The sequence below is a fragment of the Solanum pennellii genome, chromosome 11 (genome assembly GCF_001406875.1).
Source record: "Solanum pennellii chromosome 11, SPENNV200".
In the NCBI taxonomy this organism is placed as follows: domain Eukaryota; kingdom Viridiplantae; phylum Streptophyta; class Magnoliopsida; order Solanales; family Solanaceae; genus Solanum; species Solanum pennellii.
Genome location: NC_028647.1, coordinates 753,256 through 771,977, shown reverse-complemented (window position 1 = coordinate 771,977; position 18,722 = coordinate 753,256). Strand labels below are relative to the sequence as shown.

Here is an 18,722-nt window from a genome sequence, read left to right as displayed (position 1 = left end):
ACCCCCATCCCTCCCCTACCCCTACCCCCCACCATATAATATCAGATCCTCCTTACATATCCCCTCATCCAAAAGTTGCATTCGGTTCGTTGAGAAAAAAAATGAAGCAAAAAAGCCAAAGCAATCTAAAAACAAAAAGGTACCGCAAAATAGAATAGCAAAAAACATAACCTATAAAGAATGCCAATAATTACACAAGTCATAAAAATAGAAGATCTTTGAATCCAAGATACTTACCGTAGAAGTGGGAGATAAGTTGTACAGCAAGATGCTCTTGTCTGCAATCATCACCACTCTTCACGATGAACTATATGAACGACAGAAATTAAGCATGTTAGCTGCTATTTAAAGAAAACATAATATGATATTGAGAAACAATTGTACATCCCCGACAGTACAGAATAAAAGGAAGCAGCAAAGATAATGGAGAAAACTTTGTGGACTCACAAAATTCTTTAAACAATCAATTATCAACTTAAATTTGTCTCACTTCATCCCTGTTTTTCTGGTGACAAAAGGAATGAATAAATAACAAAGATAAGAAAGGCACAAGGAAAAAAAAAATTGTGGGAGAAATGCTTGAAAATTTTAAGGTTCTGATGGGAGTTTGACAAGAATACTCAGCCTAATTATGTGGGTTCTCTCCCTAACACCTGAGTGAATATCCAAATGTGTATTCAACCTGACTTGAAGGTATTATATAAAGATGGAGCACAAGTATTTTTGGACTTGGAAACATGCTTCAGGTTTTATGATTTAGCAAGGCTAAGATCTTACTGGACTTCTTTGATATTATGTCTTTGTTCCTCTGCCGACTCAGGTGGCAAAAAGGTTGGATAATAGCAAAGAGATTCCTATGACAAGGCAAGAGGGAAAACAAGACATTTAATTTGGTAGAACAGGAACCGTCTCAACTGAATAGAGAACAGGAAGTCTGGGTAACAAAGACTTGAGAGCTCAAAGTACCAGTTTGCAGCATAAATGGCATTGGAGATTTAACAATGAGGATGGAGCTTTATGGAGGTAGGTTATTGTAACCAAATATTGCGCAACTCTTCAATTAAGGAGCAACCACAATACATGTGGCATCTGGAGACATAAGAGCACACTGGGACTCCTTCCAATCCAAGACCTCAATAGTATTTGGAGATGGCAGGAAAACGCAGATTCTGGCTTGACCAGTAGCCCCTAAAGGAATAATACCATCTTTACACTGTGGCACGAAATTCTGAAGCTCTCTAGTTAGATTACTGGATTGAACAAGGCTGAAACATCAAATCTAGGCAGAATACCAATGACTGCGAAATGGACAGCTTATGTCCTGATGTCCATCGCTTCTCAGAATGTCATAAGATCCCTCTCAGTTTGTGGACAGATACTATACAGTGGAAATCCACTATCAAAGGAATGTTTACTGTCAAATCTTGCTACCAGCAGCCAAAGCCCACTGTTGCTGATAACTGGCCTTGGAACTGCATCAAGAGAAACAGATCAGCACTGGGAGCTGACTGATGTGCCTGGTTGGTAGCCAAGGAAGCCAACCTTACGCACAAGAATCTACAGAAAAAATGGGAATAAACATCTGCAGTAGATGCTGCCTTTGTCAAACAAAGTGAGGATGGCAAGCATTTTTTTTCCTTCATTGCTCTTTCACCTTCCAGGTCTGGATCTTCTTTTTTAACATTCTGGGTGTTGCTTGGACAATGGCAAAGACAACAAAGGAGCAATTACTAGCACTTGAAAGGATTGCGAAAGACGGGAAAACTTGGATGGTCAGTAATAGGTGGACAGTTTGGAAGGAAAGGAACACGATTTTTCGAGGCAAATGGAATCTGTAATTAGCATTAAGCATAGATAAACATCTTCACTGTTTTTGGTGCAACCTAGCTATTTCAAATTATATAATACGTTTAGCTGAATATCAATGAGTTACATTACCAATGAAAAGATCGCTAGAAGGAGCTGAAACCCATTATGTTTATATTATGTCTATTCTTTTAACAGGGAATAAGTATATATATCATAAGTAGATTTATATGTGTATGTCTGCATGTCCTAATCATTGGCAGCCAATTACGAGCATCAAGTAGAGAAACTAGCAATTTGACCAAGGATCAACCTCTCTTTATATATAAGGCAAGCAGACGTCATACTAACTTATCAAAAATTACGAAGAAAATATCAAGGAGACAACAACAAAAATTAGATGGTGGGACTCACAGATCTCAAGTCCCACCCAGGCAATTTCCCATAACCAGAGCATTTGCGTATTCTTTCCTTCTTGACTTCCCAGAGTTCTCCAGAAAGTGCATCACTAACATTGGGAAGACCACCATTTGTGACCTGTTTTCAATGAGATTATCATGCATGTGTAATTATAGGTTCTATTAAGATGAGGAACAACATCTGACAACGTCTCTACCTTAGGTTGTGCATCAGATGAATCCTGACCAGCACCTTTCAAAGGTAGTCCAGGAGGTGCTTCTCCTTTTAATGCAGCTAACTGTAAAGAGAACCATGTTTGTGATTTCTTCATGTATGGAGAAGTATCAAAGGAACAAGTAGGACTCATGAACAAAATTATCACGGATGGTGATATTTATAGAGCACCAATTCTCCCAAAAGATGAAAATATCAAACAAACAACGGTAATCAAAGAAAATCCCGCGAGGGAGTTAGTAGACATCACATGAGATCTCAAACTCAACGAGCAACAAGATGCTTAACATGACATAAGATTATGACCTATCTTTTGTTTGACAAAGAATAACAGCGAATCAACACCTAAAATCCGCTCATCCAGCACTCAGTGACATTAATATCTCCACTAGAAAACAGCATAGAAGAAGATAATGTTGAACTAATAAATTCAACATAAAAAGCTCCTCAATTTCATAAAAAATCCAGTTTCAGTTCTCACCAGAGCAGTTAAAACTAACAAAAATTTGCAACGATGGATCAGAACTTCAAGCTCTGTGATTTTGGGGGCGTGGTTTATCCTTACCTAATGGCTCCCAACAAGCACCATATTATCCATTATCTTTCTCCACTAACCTTAGATTTCTAAGAAAATGCAACTGCTTAGCAGTGTGATCCTACTACAAAAACTGATGGGGGTGGATAACTGGATGTTCACCTGATCCCCTCCTAATAGTTCAAAACAGCAGCATATCCAGATATAACAAATAAATGTCCCGGTGACTTAGACATACATCTTTGATGTCTTGAAGCATAAATATGAAGGACAATTGGTCATATAGATGCTAGACCATAAGAATTGATGAAAAGACGATTAAAGAAAGACATTCACGTAATTCACGAAGATCAGATAATACACTTGATCTTATCCAAAAGGCAGTACTGCATCTCATGAAGATACAATAAGTATACAGAAACTTCACGCAAGGAGTGTAAAAGAATGTTCACGTATGCAGCAGAGATGAAGGTTACCTTAACTTCCTCGATGGCTACTGTACTGGGAACCCTTCGATGCTCTTTCTTTCTTGGTGGTTCCTGGTCCACTATATCCTCCATCCTAACACCAGGATCTACAGTCAAGACAACGCGTACCCATTCTGAATCAATAGCATCAGACTTCAATGGAAGAGATGGGACCTCTCTGCATTTACTATAACTTTCTGAAGCAGAACCAAGGCTGCAATGATCTATTGCAGACTCTGATTGCATCTCTACCGAAAAATTCACTCGCACAAATTTCACTTTAGTATCCCATAATTGAGCCATTGCTTGGTCTATGGCCTGAGATGCAGACCTTGACATTCTGTCATTGTGATTGTCCTGTCCTGTCCAAAGAGGATAAGCCCAAGGAGGAGGCTTTGGCAATAGAACATCTCCATTTGCCAGAGGGATCCCTCCCTTAGATAGCTTTTGAGAGTTTAATGTGTCTTTTGAACTGTCATTTGCATGAAAATGAAAAGGAAAGAACAAAAATGAGGCAGTGTAAACAGAATCAAGCCTGTTAAAAGTAAGTCTATCTTTGGTTCATAAACGTTATCAACTTACTTGGGGCTTTCACATTTTAAAACTTCAACACATATCAAATAAGGAGCCTTTTCTCTTGAATTCAAGAGAACCGCTTCATCTTCAGGAATATGAAGAACACGATACATCCCCTTTCCCATCGGAAAGCACACTCCTGTAGCACATCCAAGAAATTAAGACAACAGAATTGAACCTAAAGCTGCAAAGGAGATATATCTTGATTGATCTGAGAGTTGCAAAGGGATATATTTTGGCCAAATTTGCATCCACATGAACTGAAATATAAAAGTAGGAAAACTGTCATAGCCCACAATTATATTGTACAATCTTAATCCACGAGACTCGCTGCCAAAACGAAGATTTTGCCTATCTGTCTTATGTCTTCAGAACCTGATTTTTTACCTGCTTTTACAGGTAGATACACCATTTCATTATACTTGATCAGCCTTAACACTCAATCTGCCTGAATTCACGCGACCAACTTAAATGGTAAGACATTCTATCTTCAAATATTCAGACTAATACTCCTGATTTCCCGCTTTTTTTTACCAACAAGCAATACACAAGGTAAATAAAACTACTTTGACCTCATACAACAACAACGATTCCTCAATAATCTAAACTAGCTAGGGTTAACTTAGGCTATATGAATTCTCAATATCCATACCACTCCATTTCGACAATCTTCATTGTGACACTCAATAGTATATATTAGGTCTCTCAGAAACTAGTAACTTTTTTTACATTTTCAGTTGACGTAGAATTCTCAAAAAAAAATTCTGGGCAAATAATAAACCTAACGTAAGTGGCTCAAAAGGTTTAAGTCCTAATCCAAACAAATTGACTATACAGATCTTTCACTTCCAATGTGTTCTATTCTTCGCTAACTTTGAATGAGTTCCAAGAGGCTGTGTATGTAAGTCTATAGACAAGTTCCCTCCACGTGCGTTGACCGCATGAGCTAATTATTTTTAGAATAAAGGATTGGTGGTCAAAAATAAAGTTCTCTATAGTTTCTAAATCTATAATGTTTATATCAAGAAGACATATATATCAATCTGAAGCTCAACAGAAAGTTAATCAAATCAACAACAACAACAACTACATACCCCGTGAAATCCCACAAGTGGGGCCTGGGGAGGGTAGAGTGTACGCAGACCTTACCACTACCTCGTGAAGATAGAGAGATTGTTTCTGGAAGACCATCGACTCAAGTACAACAAATCAAAGTATGTATAAAAAGGGAAAATGACTGAAGAAAATATAGCAACTAATACGGAAACAGTAACAACAACACAATAGTGCAATAAATGAAACACCATAAAAACAGATGGTGGTAGAACGCAAAAACACGACTCTACAAGAATAAAGTTAATACTAATCTTTACATTTTCAAAAAGAAGGTTAATACTATGACAAACACCACTAAGCCTAAACCCTTCAGGAAGCAAGAGAACACTCTACTACCCACTAACCTTCTACCCTACTCTGCAACCTCCACACCCTCCTATCTAAGGTCATATCCTCAGTAAGTTGCAGTTGCGTCAAGTCATGTCTAATAACCTCTCTGCAGTACTTTCTCGGCCTACTCTACTTCTACCCCTCCTCGCACCCACTATATCCTAACCTCAATGCTTTTTTTTCCGTATCAAATCAGCCTTTTTAAAAACAAATTTTAAATTTTTTATTGCTAAAAGGTGACCTCATCTGAACTAACAGCCCTATAGCTCATGTTTTGAGAATTTGAGCATGTGTACCAAACTTTTTTTTTTAGAACCATTTAACCTACATTTCATTGACCACCACACAATTCAAAGGGGTGAACCATTAAGGGAAGAACGATGTTCCGGACAATGGATGCATTTTCTGGTAGAACACTAGAAAGAAAGCAGAGATGACAGGAAACAAGATCCTCTAATAGGAAAGTTCTTCAGTGAATAAAAAAGTTGGTCTAATTGATTTACACCAACAGAAGCAACTGTAGCCAAATAACAGCTTTGCACCAAATAATCATTTTACATACCAATGGATGCTTCACATTTAACAAAGGGAGAATAGGAAAAGGAGAGGACAGGGGTGAGTTCAATAATTTTTACGAAAGGAACATGTAGTCCCCCTCTTACGACTTAATCATCACTTGAGTGGAGCGGTACTACTGTTCAGAGAACCGCCTACCTGCCTTTGCAGGAGAGGAAAGTAGGATGCACCAATGAACAAAAAGACATCTCTTGTTTCCCCAAAAATTAGGAATTAATTCAAGGTGAAAAAGTTAAATAGAAAATAAAAAGAGATTAAAAAAGAAAAAGAAACTGAGAAATTATGAAAGTTATCCATGAAAGTTAATTTTCTTATTTCAAACTAAGTTCCTTGAAGCATTTGTGATGCCAAAGAAGAGACTTGTTAACAAGATAAATACTTCACTCTGGTAGCAGATCACCTTGCAACGACATTTAATCTCTCAAACCTCTCTTTAGACCAAACAGAAATGATTGTGCAATAAGGAAATGCACCTTATGGACACACTAACCATTCTCAACACATAACAGAGGAATGAAGCAAGATAATGGCATGGAAAACACAAGACGACAAATCACAACAGTTGCATTAAACAATCATGTTGAAACCGACTGCTCTTCCAATACACGATAAAATAATTACATCTGCAGGAAGTATTCCTCCAATTTTTTATGCCTTAAAGTGGATATCCATCTCAAAAACCTCTCAAAACCAAAAAGGCAACTGAGATAATAGATAGAAGAAATCAACACTAAAACATTTGTATTGTAATCTATAAGGAAATGCAAACAGTTGACTCATGCATTAATTTCTTAGTACACTTATACCTCCACTGTTTTGAGCATCCGCTAGATGTGCATTGATCTCCACTAATGACTATAAGCAGAAAAGTGAATGTCAGTGAGAGGAAGTGTTAACAAAGGTATACCAAAGGAAATGTGAAATATAACAAGTTACAAGTAGAGCCACCTCACAAAGAGCACTTTTTCGATCTTCGACCGGAAACACATCTACTAGTCCATAAGAAGTATCGCTCAGTGACTGCACAAAATCAAGTGATTGGTGATAGGCCCCTTTCCGAAATTGTGACAACCCGTTATCTGGAAGTGGAGGTTTTGCATTTAACTTCTCATTCTGCTTTGGGGAGCCAGGACGTTTCTGCGGAATAAACATTACTTGAGAATTTATTTTTTTTGAAATAAAAAAAAACATTACTTGAGAATTAAGTTACAATTACCAGCATACTGTATGTCTTTTTTTATGATAAGGTACCATCATACTAAATATATCAAGCTGGTGTAAAGAGCCTCACATGAAATATGAGTGCATCCATAATCTAACAAACACTGCATCACATTTCCGTCATGTCATTACAACTCAAAGCACTGTAGATTATTGCAACTAAAGGGACCATTGCATCCAAATGACTTTCTACAAAGCTTAATAGTAGTGATAATTTAGCTATCATTGATGTGTTACGGTCATGAAAGAAAAACTAAAATGGAATGTCTATATCTGGTAGCAGCAACACAGTAAGGTCATGAGTGAATTGCAACAGGTGTTATACATGTGAAATGGATATTGAAGACACAATCACCAGTTTTTGCCGTCATCTTCTGTTAGCAGTTGTAAAGCTTGTTTTAATACATTTTTGGTGTTAACTGTTAAGTAGGCAATATCTGTTACACTCAACGATATTTCTTTTGCATGGAAAAGCAAGGAAGATGATTACAGAAAGCAATAGATTGTGTGGGTGCATAATACCTCTGGACACCCCTGTACTTGACACCATTTACTCAGTGCACACCTGAACCATTTTTTGTCCAAATTACCCTCCTAACTGGGGCTAGTTGATAGCCTCAACCTCCCTAACCAATCTCACCTGTGGTTAGTGAGAGTCACGGGTGCCACATGGAACTTTTCAGCAAAATATATTATTACCTTTTTTAACTCATTCATATTTGGAATCATCTAATTTGGGCCAACTTTGTAATTAACATGGCTACAACTCCCATTATTAAGGCTAAAAACTTTTTGATTCAGCAATAAATAGAGGAGCTTTAGCCGAGTTTTTTAAAAGAAGAAAAAAATAATCAATGCATCTAAAGAAGTAATAAAAAGGAATACACAATTGCGGTAAAACATAAATTGTACATTAGGAAGCAAGAAGAAATACACAACTAGAACAAAAAACGTTTGTATATGAAAATTCACTTGGAAGCTGATTTTTTTTTTCTTTTTCTTCTCCCACACGCCTAAAACAGAGTGTATACATGCTCTTTTCCACAATAACATCCAGCAATTAAGGCTATTAAAGTTTTCAACTACAGTTCTTGCCTTCTTGGGTATTCATGACTAATAAATAGTCCAGGGGTGCACTGAATAAACATTGAGGGGTCCCGTTGCGTTATGCCATTATGGGGGAGGCTGGAAGGGGAGGAACCTAAGATGATTTGAAGACAAAATTGAAGCTAAACATAGACTAAAATTCTTTTTTACATTTTGGTTTAACATGCAAAATGTGTATGAACAGTACATCTACTTGACTTCCTATGCTTCCTATTGGTGAAAAGAGAACTATATTATTTTATTTTTTGAAATAATTAAAGGGAACTATATTTTTAACTACTTTTTCGATAAATCAAATTTCATTAATATCACACAAGTCTGTGTCATAAAATATCTAGCTTATCCGTCCTCACAAAACTATCCTGGCCACTGTATCAACTAAAAAACTAGGGTATTTTCACATTAATCCAAAAGAATCCATGAAATAGCAAGATTCTTTCTCATATTCTGGAACATTCTCTTATTTCTTCCATTCCAAATTTGCAAGAAGATGCACAACAGTATAATTCTCCATACTAACTCCCTTTTCTACCCACCCTCTGAAATCTCCAACTGTAATTGCCGCCTCCACAGTTCTTATTAACTTCCATGAGACATTAAAGAAAACCAGCAATTCTTCATGCTAACTCCCTCTGTCTTTCCCTGGTTCTTGATAGACAAAAAACCATGGTGTTTAGCTAACAAGTTATGACAAGGAACATCTCTCCAATCATAAGAAACATCAACAGGTATCTGCAGTTTGCAAAGTACTGGTCTACATGTTGAAACTAATAGCAGGAGCATACAAGGCATAATATCACCAATAAGTTGTAAATAACACTAAAAAATTCTACTTCAGGGCTGCAGGGACAACTTCACTTTGCAGGTGGGCAACACCATTTATCATGTCAAGGAATAATTATGGTTTGTTTTTAAGGAGATAAAATAATTTAAAAAGTACAACCAGGCATAGATTCTCAAGACAGAAAATTAGTGTGTGGCTGGTTCAAGGGAACAGGTAAAATTAGCTTCATCCTTCTCTAGTTTCATCCTTCTTTTATGATATATTATCACTACACTTTTTGAACTCAACATACCCAGTATAATCCCACAAGTGGGTTCTGGGAAGGGTAGGATGCATGTAGGCCTTAACCCTACCTTTCTTGGGGTAGGGAGGTTGTTTCTGATAAACGCTCGGCTCCAAAGAGATGTAAATTTGAAGAACGGATAAAAGAAAATACAACAACAACATAGCATAATCGAATAATAGAAAGCATAATTGAATTTAGGGAAACATCCAAATGAACACCATACACCCTGGAAAAATATCCAAAACAAAACCTTTATGATAAAACTTATGTCTGTTGTTATATCCTTAAAAACACCAACCATCTGGTGTGTTGACAGTGGAATGAATTCTATATAGTTTAACATCAAGTGCCATAAAGTTAGTGAGGTGATCAAGTCCAATGAAACTTTAGCCTGTAACACTACCACGCTAAAACTTGGAGCCAAAATCAAGGACAGAATTTCCCTATGAAATACATTTAAAAAAAGGTATTTCAAAGAACATCTAAGACACGTATTTAGTCTTTACTGATAAAATTCACAAGAAACAGGAAGGAGGGCACCGATACACCAGACTTGAAATAATTCTATTCTTGAGGATACATAAGGGGGGTGATAACTGACATGCCAAGCCCCGTGCAAGTGAGTAGACACTAGACAGATTTACATATCGCACTATAAATATACGACTTAGTCCTTTCCTTGATTTAGTTACTGAGGGAGTTATCAGCAACTGACAGAAAGTGCAAGCGATTTCAGTGTACATACCTCTTTGTTCCCCTTTGAACCAAAGAGCTCTGAATCTTCAACTGAACGGTCACGATCCTTAAACAGCTTGCGGAAAAAGTTCTCAGTTCCAGGACTGCTCTCAAGAAAACTGCCACCATTACTGCTTTCATTTGATGCTGACAGTTTTGAATCCTCTGGATGCACTCGAAATAGTCTACGAAACAATGGAAATTCTGAAGGCTCTTCTTCCTCACCATTTGCATGCCTCCTAAGATCGTCATCAGCCCTGTCATTACCATCTTTCTTATCCTCAAATTTTTCCTTAAAAAACTTTTTGAAGAACCCTTCCTTTTCATCATCTTCAGAACTCCTTGTTGATTTTTCAGGTGTTTCATTCCTTTCTCTTACATCCTTCTTCTCCTCAATTTTTTTGTCCTTTAAAAGCTTCCGGAAAAAACCGTCTTTTTCATCATCTTCAACAGGTTTGGAACCTACTTTATCCTCCAAATCATTTTTATTATCACGAAACATACGTTTGAAAAATCCATCTGTACTTGAGTGCACATCCTCATCATCATCCTTGTTGGTACTCAAAAGCCTCCTGAAGAAACCATCCTTCTCTGATTCCTCTGCATCCTTATCCACAGATTTCCTAGCATAATCATCTTTACTATTACTAAGAAGTCTGCGAAAAAATCCATCTTTTTCCGACTCCTCTTCATCTTTGTCCACTGATTTCCTACTATCATCATCCCGACTCTCTCTTAAAAACCTCTTAAAAAAACCATCCCTCTCCGGTTCTGCATCATCCTTTTCCGCTGATTTCCTCACGTCTTCATCCCTACTATCCCTCAAAAGTCTCTTCAAAAAACTATCTTTTTCTGGTTCTTCATCATCCTTCTCCACGGATTTCCTGAAGAGCAATGCATCTCTTACTTTTGGACCCGGAATCAACTTCTTAAATATCTTATTTTCCTCAGGCGACGATATTTTACTTCCAAGACCATCATCCTGTGGCAATGAACTCCCTGAGGGTGAAAACGACAGAGACCGCTGTACAGCTGGTGGTGAAGATGTCAAGGATAATAGCTTCTGTTTTGAAGACAATAACTTATTAAGCATCTGATTCTTTCCCAATAAATTAGATGAAGTGTTTGGAGGTTTTATCAAAGGTGGCCACTCACCCATCAAAGTAGCAGCAATCTGACACTTCTCCTGAAGCCTACTTATCCCCTCATTATCATCTGTATCCTCCAACTCCGCCATCAAAAACCAGTGCACTTTAAGGGCAATATGCAATGACTTCGAACACACATCAATCACAAACTTATCCAACGATGGGCTCGGTTTATGAACCATCATATACGATATCTGAAACAAGTAACTCTCAATGCCAGAAAGTGGCAGTGTGTACATTCTATTACACAAATAGTCCCTAACACCAGGATGATCATGCTTATAAAGGTAGCTGACAGCGATCCACTCACAGAAGAACGCAGAATCAAAGAATCTAATAAGCCAACCACTCTCTCCAATATCCTCACTTGTTGGGATTGTCCGAGTTACCTCCCGAGGTGACTCGGCCGGCTCTCCTCTCGTCAATCCCAATAACCTCACCATTGTAAAATCACCATAACAATCATAAAACCCTAAAACTCAAACCCTAACCCTAGATATTTCTTCCCAATTAACAGCTCCTTTGAATCATATGCACTTACTATATACAGTAACCAATTCAAAATTCGAAATCGTAGCAAACTTCAATCAGTGGAAATTCAAAGACTTTCAAGCTACTCAATTAACTAAATTCCGATCAAATCACTAAGGAGAAAATCAAAGGAACTTCTTTTAAGAAGAAGCAGAGAGAGGTATTTTGAATTTTTTTCTTAATAAATGAAAGGGATCCGACGAAGATATCCAAATATATACCGTCCCACGACGGTAGAACGGCGTCGTATCACCTCGATGAAGCTCTGCGGTCGTCGGCGAAACCAACCCAAGGGCGGAGGTTGGGGGTGGGGGGGTGGAGCGAGGTGATCAGAGGCGTATTATAAAAATTAGGTGTGGAAGAATGCAGGGTCGGTGATAACGTGCGCCTGAGGGTGTTGGGTGAAGTTTCAACTTTCAACCTCTAGTGAATAGTGAGTGGGAGGGTACGTAATTGACGGGAAAAGAGAGCAATATAGCAAAAGGTGAAATTCAAAATATTACTAATTAATTAGCGGGTGTTTGAACGTAAAAATTGTGAAATTAAAAAAAAAATATTATTAAACTTAAGTTGACAATAATATTTAAAATTTGAAGTTGTCTTTTGGTATTATAAATTGGTGTTATTTTTAAATTTTTGTGAATAATTGAGAGTGAAATTTGGGTAAATAGTTTTTGGAGTTTTCGAATTTTCGAAATTCAACTTCAAGTTGAATTTCGAAAATTTGTACTATGTTCAAATATTTCAAAATTGAATTGAAAAATACAATAATAAGTATTAATAACATTATCAATGAAATCTTACAAAGTGAGGGCATAAAGTGTAGGTAGATCTTATCACTACCTCTTCGATGAATAGAGGTTGTCTCTGAAAGATCCTCGGTTCAATCAAATCAAAAGAACAATTGCAGAAAAATGATTGTGGAGAGGAACATGACAACTTATAACAAAATAGTGCGGAGAATATATGAAAGGAACCATAATAACACTGTGTGATCATCTAGACATATAAATAGGTGGTATCGTATACCTAAAGCCCAAATTACGTGACTAGGCTGATATTACAATCGACATGGTGTTATATGCTACCACCAAGTCAATTATATGAATAAGTTAGTAATAGGACAACTCTTAATTGTCTATCAATCTTAATTATACCCTTATTTGTGACCTTTATAACCTTCTATCTGGAATCATGTGCCAATAGTTGAAGATACACCATATCTTGTCTGATCACATTTCTTAATACTTCTTTGGCATACTAGGTTTGTCATTAATTCCACTATAACCTCTTACTTTTTGGGACATTCACACATTGCCCAAATCATATTAATCTCATTTGCATTGCCTTGTTTAATGTAGAGGTTACTTCTACTTTGTTCAATATCCTCATTCCTAATCTCATTATTTCTACTATGTCCGCACATTCATCTCAGTATCCTCATTTTCGCCACTTGAATTTTTCTAAACTTTAAAATCTTTGACTGATCAATATCCTGCCTTGTACAACGAGTTGTTTTAATTGCAACGCTGTATAACTTGCCTTTAAATTTGAGTAGTATCTCCTTGTCAAACAAAAAGCTTTGACCGCAAGCAATCCTTCACCTTATCTATGTCCCGCCAATAAGTTGTATGACATTTTCGTTATACTCTTATTTTTCTTGGATAAGAACCCCAAATACTTAATTTTTTCTCTATTGATATAACTTTTGTATCAAATCTCACTTATATGTTTGCTTCATGTGCCAAATTTAGGGGTGTGCAAAAATCGAATCGACCAATAAACCGAACCGATAAAATGTTATTGGGTTATTGTTATTGGGTAATTGGGTTATTGGGTTTTAATGGGTTCAAAAAAAATAATTATTGGGTTATTGGGTCGGTTTCGGTTTTTCCTATTGGGTTATTGGGTAAACCGATAACCCAATAAGACGATAGTTATTTACTACTTTACCCTTCCTCAATATTAAATATACATAATTTAATACATAAATAGATTCAATATTAACTTTTCAAGCTATGTGATTTTTTGGTTAGGAAATTGGTGAGAACTTTGTTGATTATCTGGTGGAGCAAGCAACTGTTCAAGATTGTCTCATTGAAATATTTTATTTTAGTTTTAATTCTAGTTCGTAATTGTAGGCGATAGCTTTTGCAAGTTTGTGAATGTTAGTAATTTGATCAACATTCAAAGTTTTCTATTATGTTTTGGCGGTAAGTTGGTAACATGTAATTATAACATACGTACTATTATATATTATTTGATCGACATTTTCTTATTGGGTTAACCGAACCGAACCGATAATATCAAAAACCGATAAACCGATAAAAAATTTCTTATTGGTTTGTTATTGGATTAGCATATTTTAAAACCAAAAACCGATAAACCGAACCGATTATATGTAAAACCGAACCGAACCGACCGATGCACACCCCTAGCCAAATTACTAAATTTACACTTCAAATATTTTATTTTGATTCTGCTCGACTTGAACCTTTAAGACTCCAAAGTTTATCTTCACACCTCTAATATTGTTAACTCCATCTCGAATCTCTTTAATCTAAACAATTACATGTGCCCATACCATTTATCATAACACATTTTTCTAAATATGTCACGTTAATTCATCTATGGTAAAAATAAATTAAAATAGACTAAACATTGATCCCTTGTGCAATTCCATTTCAAATTATCCATGATTAAATAAATACTTAATTTTTTATATGAAATAAAAATAACATAAGTAGAAAATGAATCAATGTAGCTTTTAACAATTTGAATTAAAGAAATGTGAGTGTAAACTAAAAAGTTTGTATAATTATCTATATTTTTGGAACATTGATTTTCCGCTACCCAAAAACTAAAGCATGTACACCTTTTTTTACTAATAGACATGCACGTGTCATTATCTTATCTATCGATCCAACATTTCTTAAATATTGGATCAACGAATAAGATTGATTATGTGTCCCTATGTAATCTTCCATTAAAGTGAAGGCGATGTAACTCTAATTTTTTGATAGAAGGGACACCAATGTCTCTAAAGCATGACGAAAGGTATATCTGTATATCATTCACGATAATTCGGAGATATATTTATCCTTTTTTAAAAAAATGAGAGCATATCCATTCTAAATCGCAATATTGGAAGGGTATATTTGTCCTTTGACATAATTTAAGAAGTGGCCTGAAAATGCTTAAGATAACCGGCGAAGCTCACATGCACCGACGGCTGACCCGAAACGAAGCCAAAGCTTGCAGTATAAGATTGAAATTTGGGAATTGGGAATTTGGATAAACCCTAGACTGGAATCGATAGATTCTTTATCCATTTACGTAAAATTCAAGCTCAATTTCTACAGTAACGCCCAAATTCACTGCATTTTCTCTCTCATCCCCTATAAACTCGATGCAATTTCGCAGGTTCTACACCTCTCTAGCGAATTCTAACCGCAACCCATTTCTCCTATATCGAAATCTCACAAACCCTTTTGCTGTTTTCGACCCTAACCCACAGTTTCTCTCTACGCAAAGAATCTTGAAAAACCTGGTTCAAAGGCCAATTCGTGTGTCGAAACGTTTTGTCTCATCATTTCCTGCTATGGCAGAAGGAAGAAGACCCACTCATGTGCCTATACCACCCCCAGAAACTGCTGACAAGGCGGAATTGTATCGAGCACTTGAGGCTGCGGTGGGGTCGCAGTTTAGTTCAGAGCCATTGGCACCGGAGCCTCATCCTTTGATTATTGTGGTTAGTGGTCCAAGTGGGGTTGGTAAAGATGCTGTGATTAAAAGGCTTAGAGAAGTTAGGGAGAATATTCATTTTGTTGTTACTGCAACGACTAGGGGGAAAAGGCCGGGTGAGGTTGATGGAAAAGATTACTTCTTTACGAGTAAAGAAGAGTTTTTGTCAATGATTGAGAGACATGAGTTGTTGGAGTATGCATTGGTGTATGGGGATTATAAGGGTATACCAAAGCAACAAATTAGGGATCATATGGCTAAAGGATTGGATATTGTGTTGAGAGTTGATATACAAGGTGCAGCAACACTGAGGAGGATTTTGAGAAATTCTGCAGTGTTTGTGTTCTTGGTGGCGGAGAGTGAAGATGCATTGGTTAAGAGGTTGATTGATAGGAAGACTGAGACTAAAGAGACTTTGCTAGTGAGAATTGCCACGTCTCGAGAGGAAGTGAGGCATATGGGGGAGTTTGATTATGTGGTAGTGAATAGAGAAGGGGAGTTGGAGAATTCTGTTAAGTTAATGGAGTCTATAATTGATGCTGAGAAAGCTAAAGTGAGGCAAAGAACAGTGACGATTTAGAGAGTCTGTTTTTGAGTTTTTTGATCTGTTTTTGATTAAGTTGAGCTGATACTCTTAATGTCGTCTTGTATTCAATTTATGCAACATTGTGTTTCCTATTTGTGTTAACCGTGTCGAGCTCTTGGTTGGTTAAAGTAGATGAGATGTTACTTCTTGCCTTTGATCGATGACATAGTTGTTTTGTTATGGTTTACTTTTGAGTTCTAATTTGATACTTGTCGGAAATTTGTTATGCTTGTTCTTTGTCTAGTCAGGTTTTTTCCTGAAGGAGAAAGGGAAATACTTTTCTTAAAAAAAGCTTTCTTGATTGGCGTAGTGAAGCCCAAATAAGTTTAGGCTCAACATGGGTGGCACTCTATACTTTAATTCTCGTCATACTACTGATGTCGTCCTTAAGATCAGAAGGACACTACTTGGTTTTTTCTTTTGACATCATCAGTTCTTCCTATGGTTACTCTACCTGCTGCCTTATGATGAATGAGTAATGGAGTGTTGAAGGTGCAAATTGTTAGCGTCAAGAGGTGGTTTTTCTTTTGTCTTATTAAGCAAAGCATATTACCATCTCGATTGAGATATTGTCTGAACCGAAAGGCAATTCTTGCCTATGTTAATAGTTTCATCAGTTTGCATCTCTATTCCATTGTGCTCCATCTAGAACTTGATGTATCTGTTTATGTTCATTTTGAGTAGTATGCTGTGTGTTGCCAATTCTGTTAAGCCTATCAATCATTGTTCTGCATAAAGATAGAAGTTGATCCTCTAGCCCTGTCTATTCATCTGAACTAGAACAACTCATTTAAGAGTTAACTGCTCTTTTCATGCAATTGTTAGAAAAGAAAGATAATTCATATTATCATTCAGTGTATGTATGAGACTCTCTCTTTCAGTAGTCTTCTCAGCATGGTTTGAAATCTTGGTTGTATTCGATAAAGTGCACCATTTAAGCTTCTTGTAGCATTGGTGCCAGTAGAAGTAGATAACATTATACAAATTTTAGAAAATATATACATAAAATATCTAGTTTGCTGCTAGTAGAGTAACCTGCAGAGATTATTAGAACTACTATATGTTCATAAGAAATCTTGCTATCATCCTGTAGTTGCTGAATGATTCTAGCTATATCTGGGTTTATGAACCTTTTAATATGCAATTTTTTACTCAACAGGGTGTTATTGAGGCATTAAAAGCTCTGCGATTGCTTTCCAAGTTTCTCTGTGAGACAATGTTACCTTGAAGATTGGGATTTGTTCTAATATGCTACCTGAATCGTTATCGATACGATGCAGGGCTCAAGGGTGTGGCCTAGTGGTTAATGAATTGAGTGGAGAACCATGAGGCATGAAGTCTCAGGTTCCTATCTGTCCTAACTTTTCTGAACAAAGTTATCTGACTCTTGTTGTTAGTGAGAAGTAACATGTATCTCGTGAAATTAGTCCAGATGCGTAATAATTGGCACGATCACTATAGTCATGAAAATAAAAAGAATATTTTCAAGTTTGTGAATAGAATAATCTTTATCTTTATGATAATTTATTTATGATATTTCATTAACTTTGATCAAGAATCATATTCTTCTAGCTAAGGAGAATAAAGAAAGAATATTTCAAATATATATGATAGGAACCTTCGTTAGATGTTTGATGGGAACCTTTGTTATGAAGGAAGGTCAACTCTGTTGTTATGAATTACATGTGCATGTGCATGTGGATACAACAAAGGATTCAAGGATGTGGCCTAGTAGTGCATCGATGTATATATATATATATTTCGATGCAATTTCATATATATATAATTATTATTTTATATCGCATATTTAAACGTAAGCTAAAAGGCAAACAACTAATGCTATGGTGTTGCTTTGTTGTTAAATCTTATATTAATTATAAACATTAAACTTGATAATCAAGTAAACCATTTTACCATTTCTTGTGATTTCCAAAACCGGCAATTAACATAGTTGCCTTGTAACAAGAAAATTTTTTAGCCTTAAACTATTTTAATTTTTTTGGCAATAAAAATTTAAAATATGTAGAAAGATCTTTGCCGGCTTTTATTTTTATTACGGAAAAGGGTCTAAAATACCATTAAAGTATTGAAAATGGTACAAAATTACCCTCCATCCACCTATTGGCTCCAAAATACCCTTCCCACCCACCTATTGGGTCCAAAATACCCTTGTCATCCACCTTTTGGTTCAAAATTGACCACTTATTTAACGGTTTTATATTTAAACTATTTAAATATTTTTTAAAATACGTGGTGCTTAACTATTTGTTATAATTTAACTTATTTGTACAATTTATCAACTATTTGTTATAATTTAACTTATTTGTATAATTTATAAATCAATTCATTACCCACCCATTACTAATTAAATTCCTCTTAATAAATCCATCACATTATTAATGTAAGCTACTGCCAATTGAGTGTTTTTAAAAATTATAGAAGTAAATTATCATACATTCAAGTGGCTAAATAAAAATCACCGATAAACTTAAAAGTCTGACTATGTTCATCTTNTGTCTCAATTATGTGATGTTACTTCAT

At 36.1% G+C, this 18,722-nt stretch overlaps 3 protein-coding genes across 5 annotated transcripts in view; 2 read left to right on the top strand and 1 right to left on the bottom strand.

Moving 5' to 3' along the window:
- LOC107004651 (phosphatidylinositol 4-kinase beta 1-like) overlaps positions 1-12,295 on the bottom strand; it is a 22,358-nt gene extending 10,063 nt beyond the window's left edge. The window contains exons 1-8 of one of the 3 annotated variants that reach the window (XR_003575065.1): positions 10,183-12,295; positions 6,988-7,176; positions 6,846-6,894; positions 4,024-4,156; positions 3,451-3,913; positions 2,423-2,503; positions 2,221-2,343; positions 238-307 (exon numbers count right to left, since the gene is read on the bottom strand). Coding sequence is in view for 2 of the 3 variants with exons in the window: in XM_027912765.1 (XP_027768566.1) it covers positions 238-307; positions 2,221-2,343; positions 2,423-2,503; positions 3,451-3,913; positions 4,024-4,156; positions 6,846-6,894; positions 6,988-7,176; positions 10,183-11,763 (2,689 nt within the window). In the remaining variant the exon portion in view is untranslated. The remainder of the gene's footprint in view (positions 1-237; positions 308-2,220; positions 2,344-2,422; positions 2,504-3,450; positions 3,914-4,023; positions 4,157-6,845; positions 6,895-6,987; positions 7,177-10,182) is intronic. The other 2 variants (XM_027912765.1, XM_015202940.2) reach the window with 2 other exon arrangements.
- Positions 12,296-15,058: 2,763 nt separating this feature from the next.
- On the top strand, positions 15,059-16,342 carry LOC107002962 (guanylate kinase 2, chloroplastic/mitochondrial). The gene has a single exon (XM_015201185.2). The coding sequence runs from the start codon at positions 15,261-15,263 to the stop codon at positions 16,173-16,175; it is 915 nt and encodes a 304-aa protein (XP_015056671.1). The 5' UTR covers positions 15,059-15,260; the 3' UTR covers positions 16,176-16,342.
- A 152-nt stretch (positions 16,343-16,494) lies between these two features.
- LOC107003549 (chitinase 2-like) overlaps positions 16,495-18,722 on the top strand; it is a 4,713-nt gene continuing 2,485 nt past the window's right edge. The window contains exon 1 of the mRNA XM_015201887.2: positions 16,495-17,525. Within this exon, the coding sequence (XP_015057373.2) occupies positions 17,507-17,525 (19 nt within the window). The 5' untranslated portion in view covers positions 16,495-17,506. The remainder of the gene's footprint in view (positions 17,526-18,722) is intronic.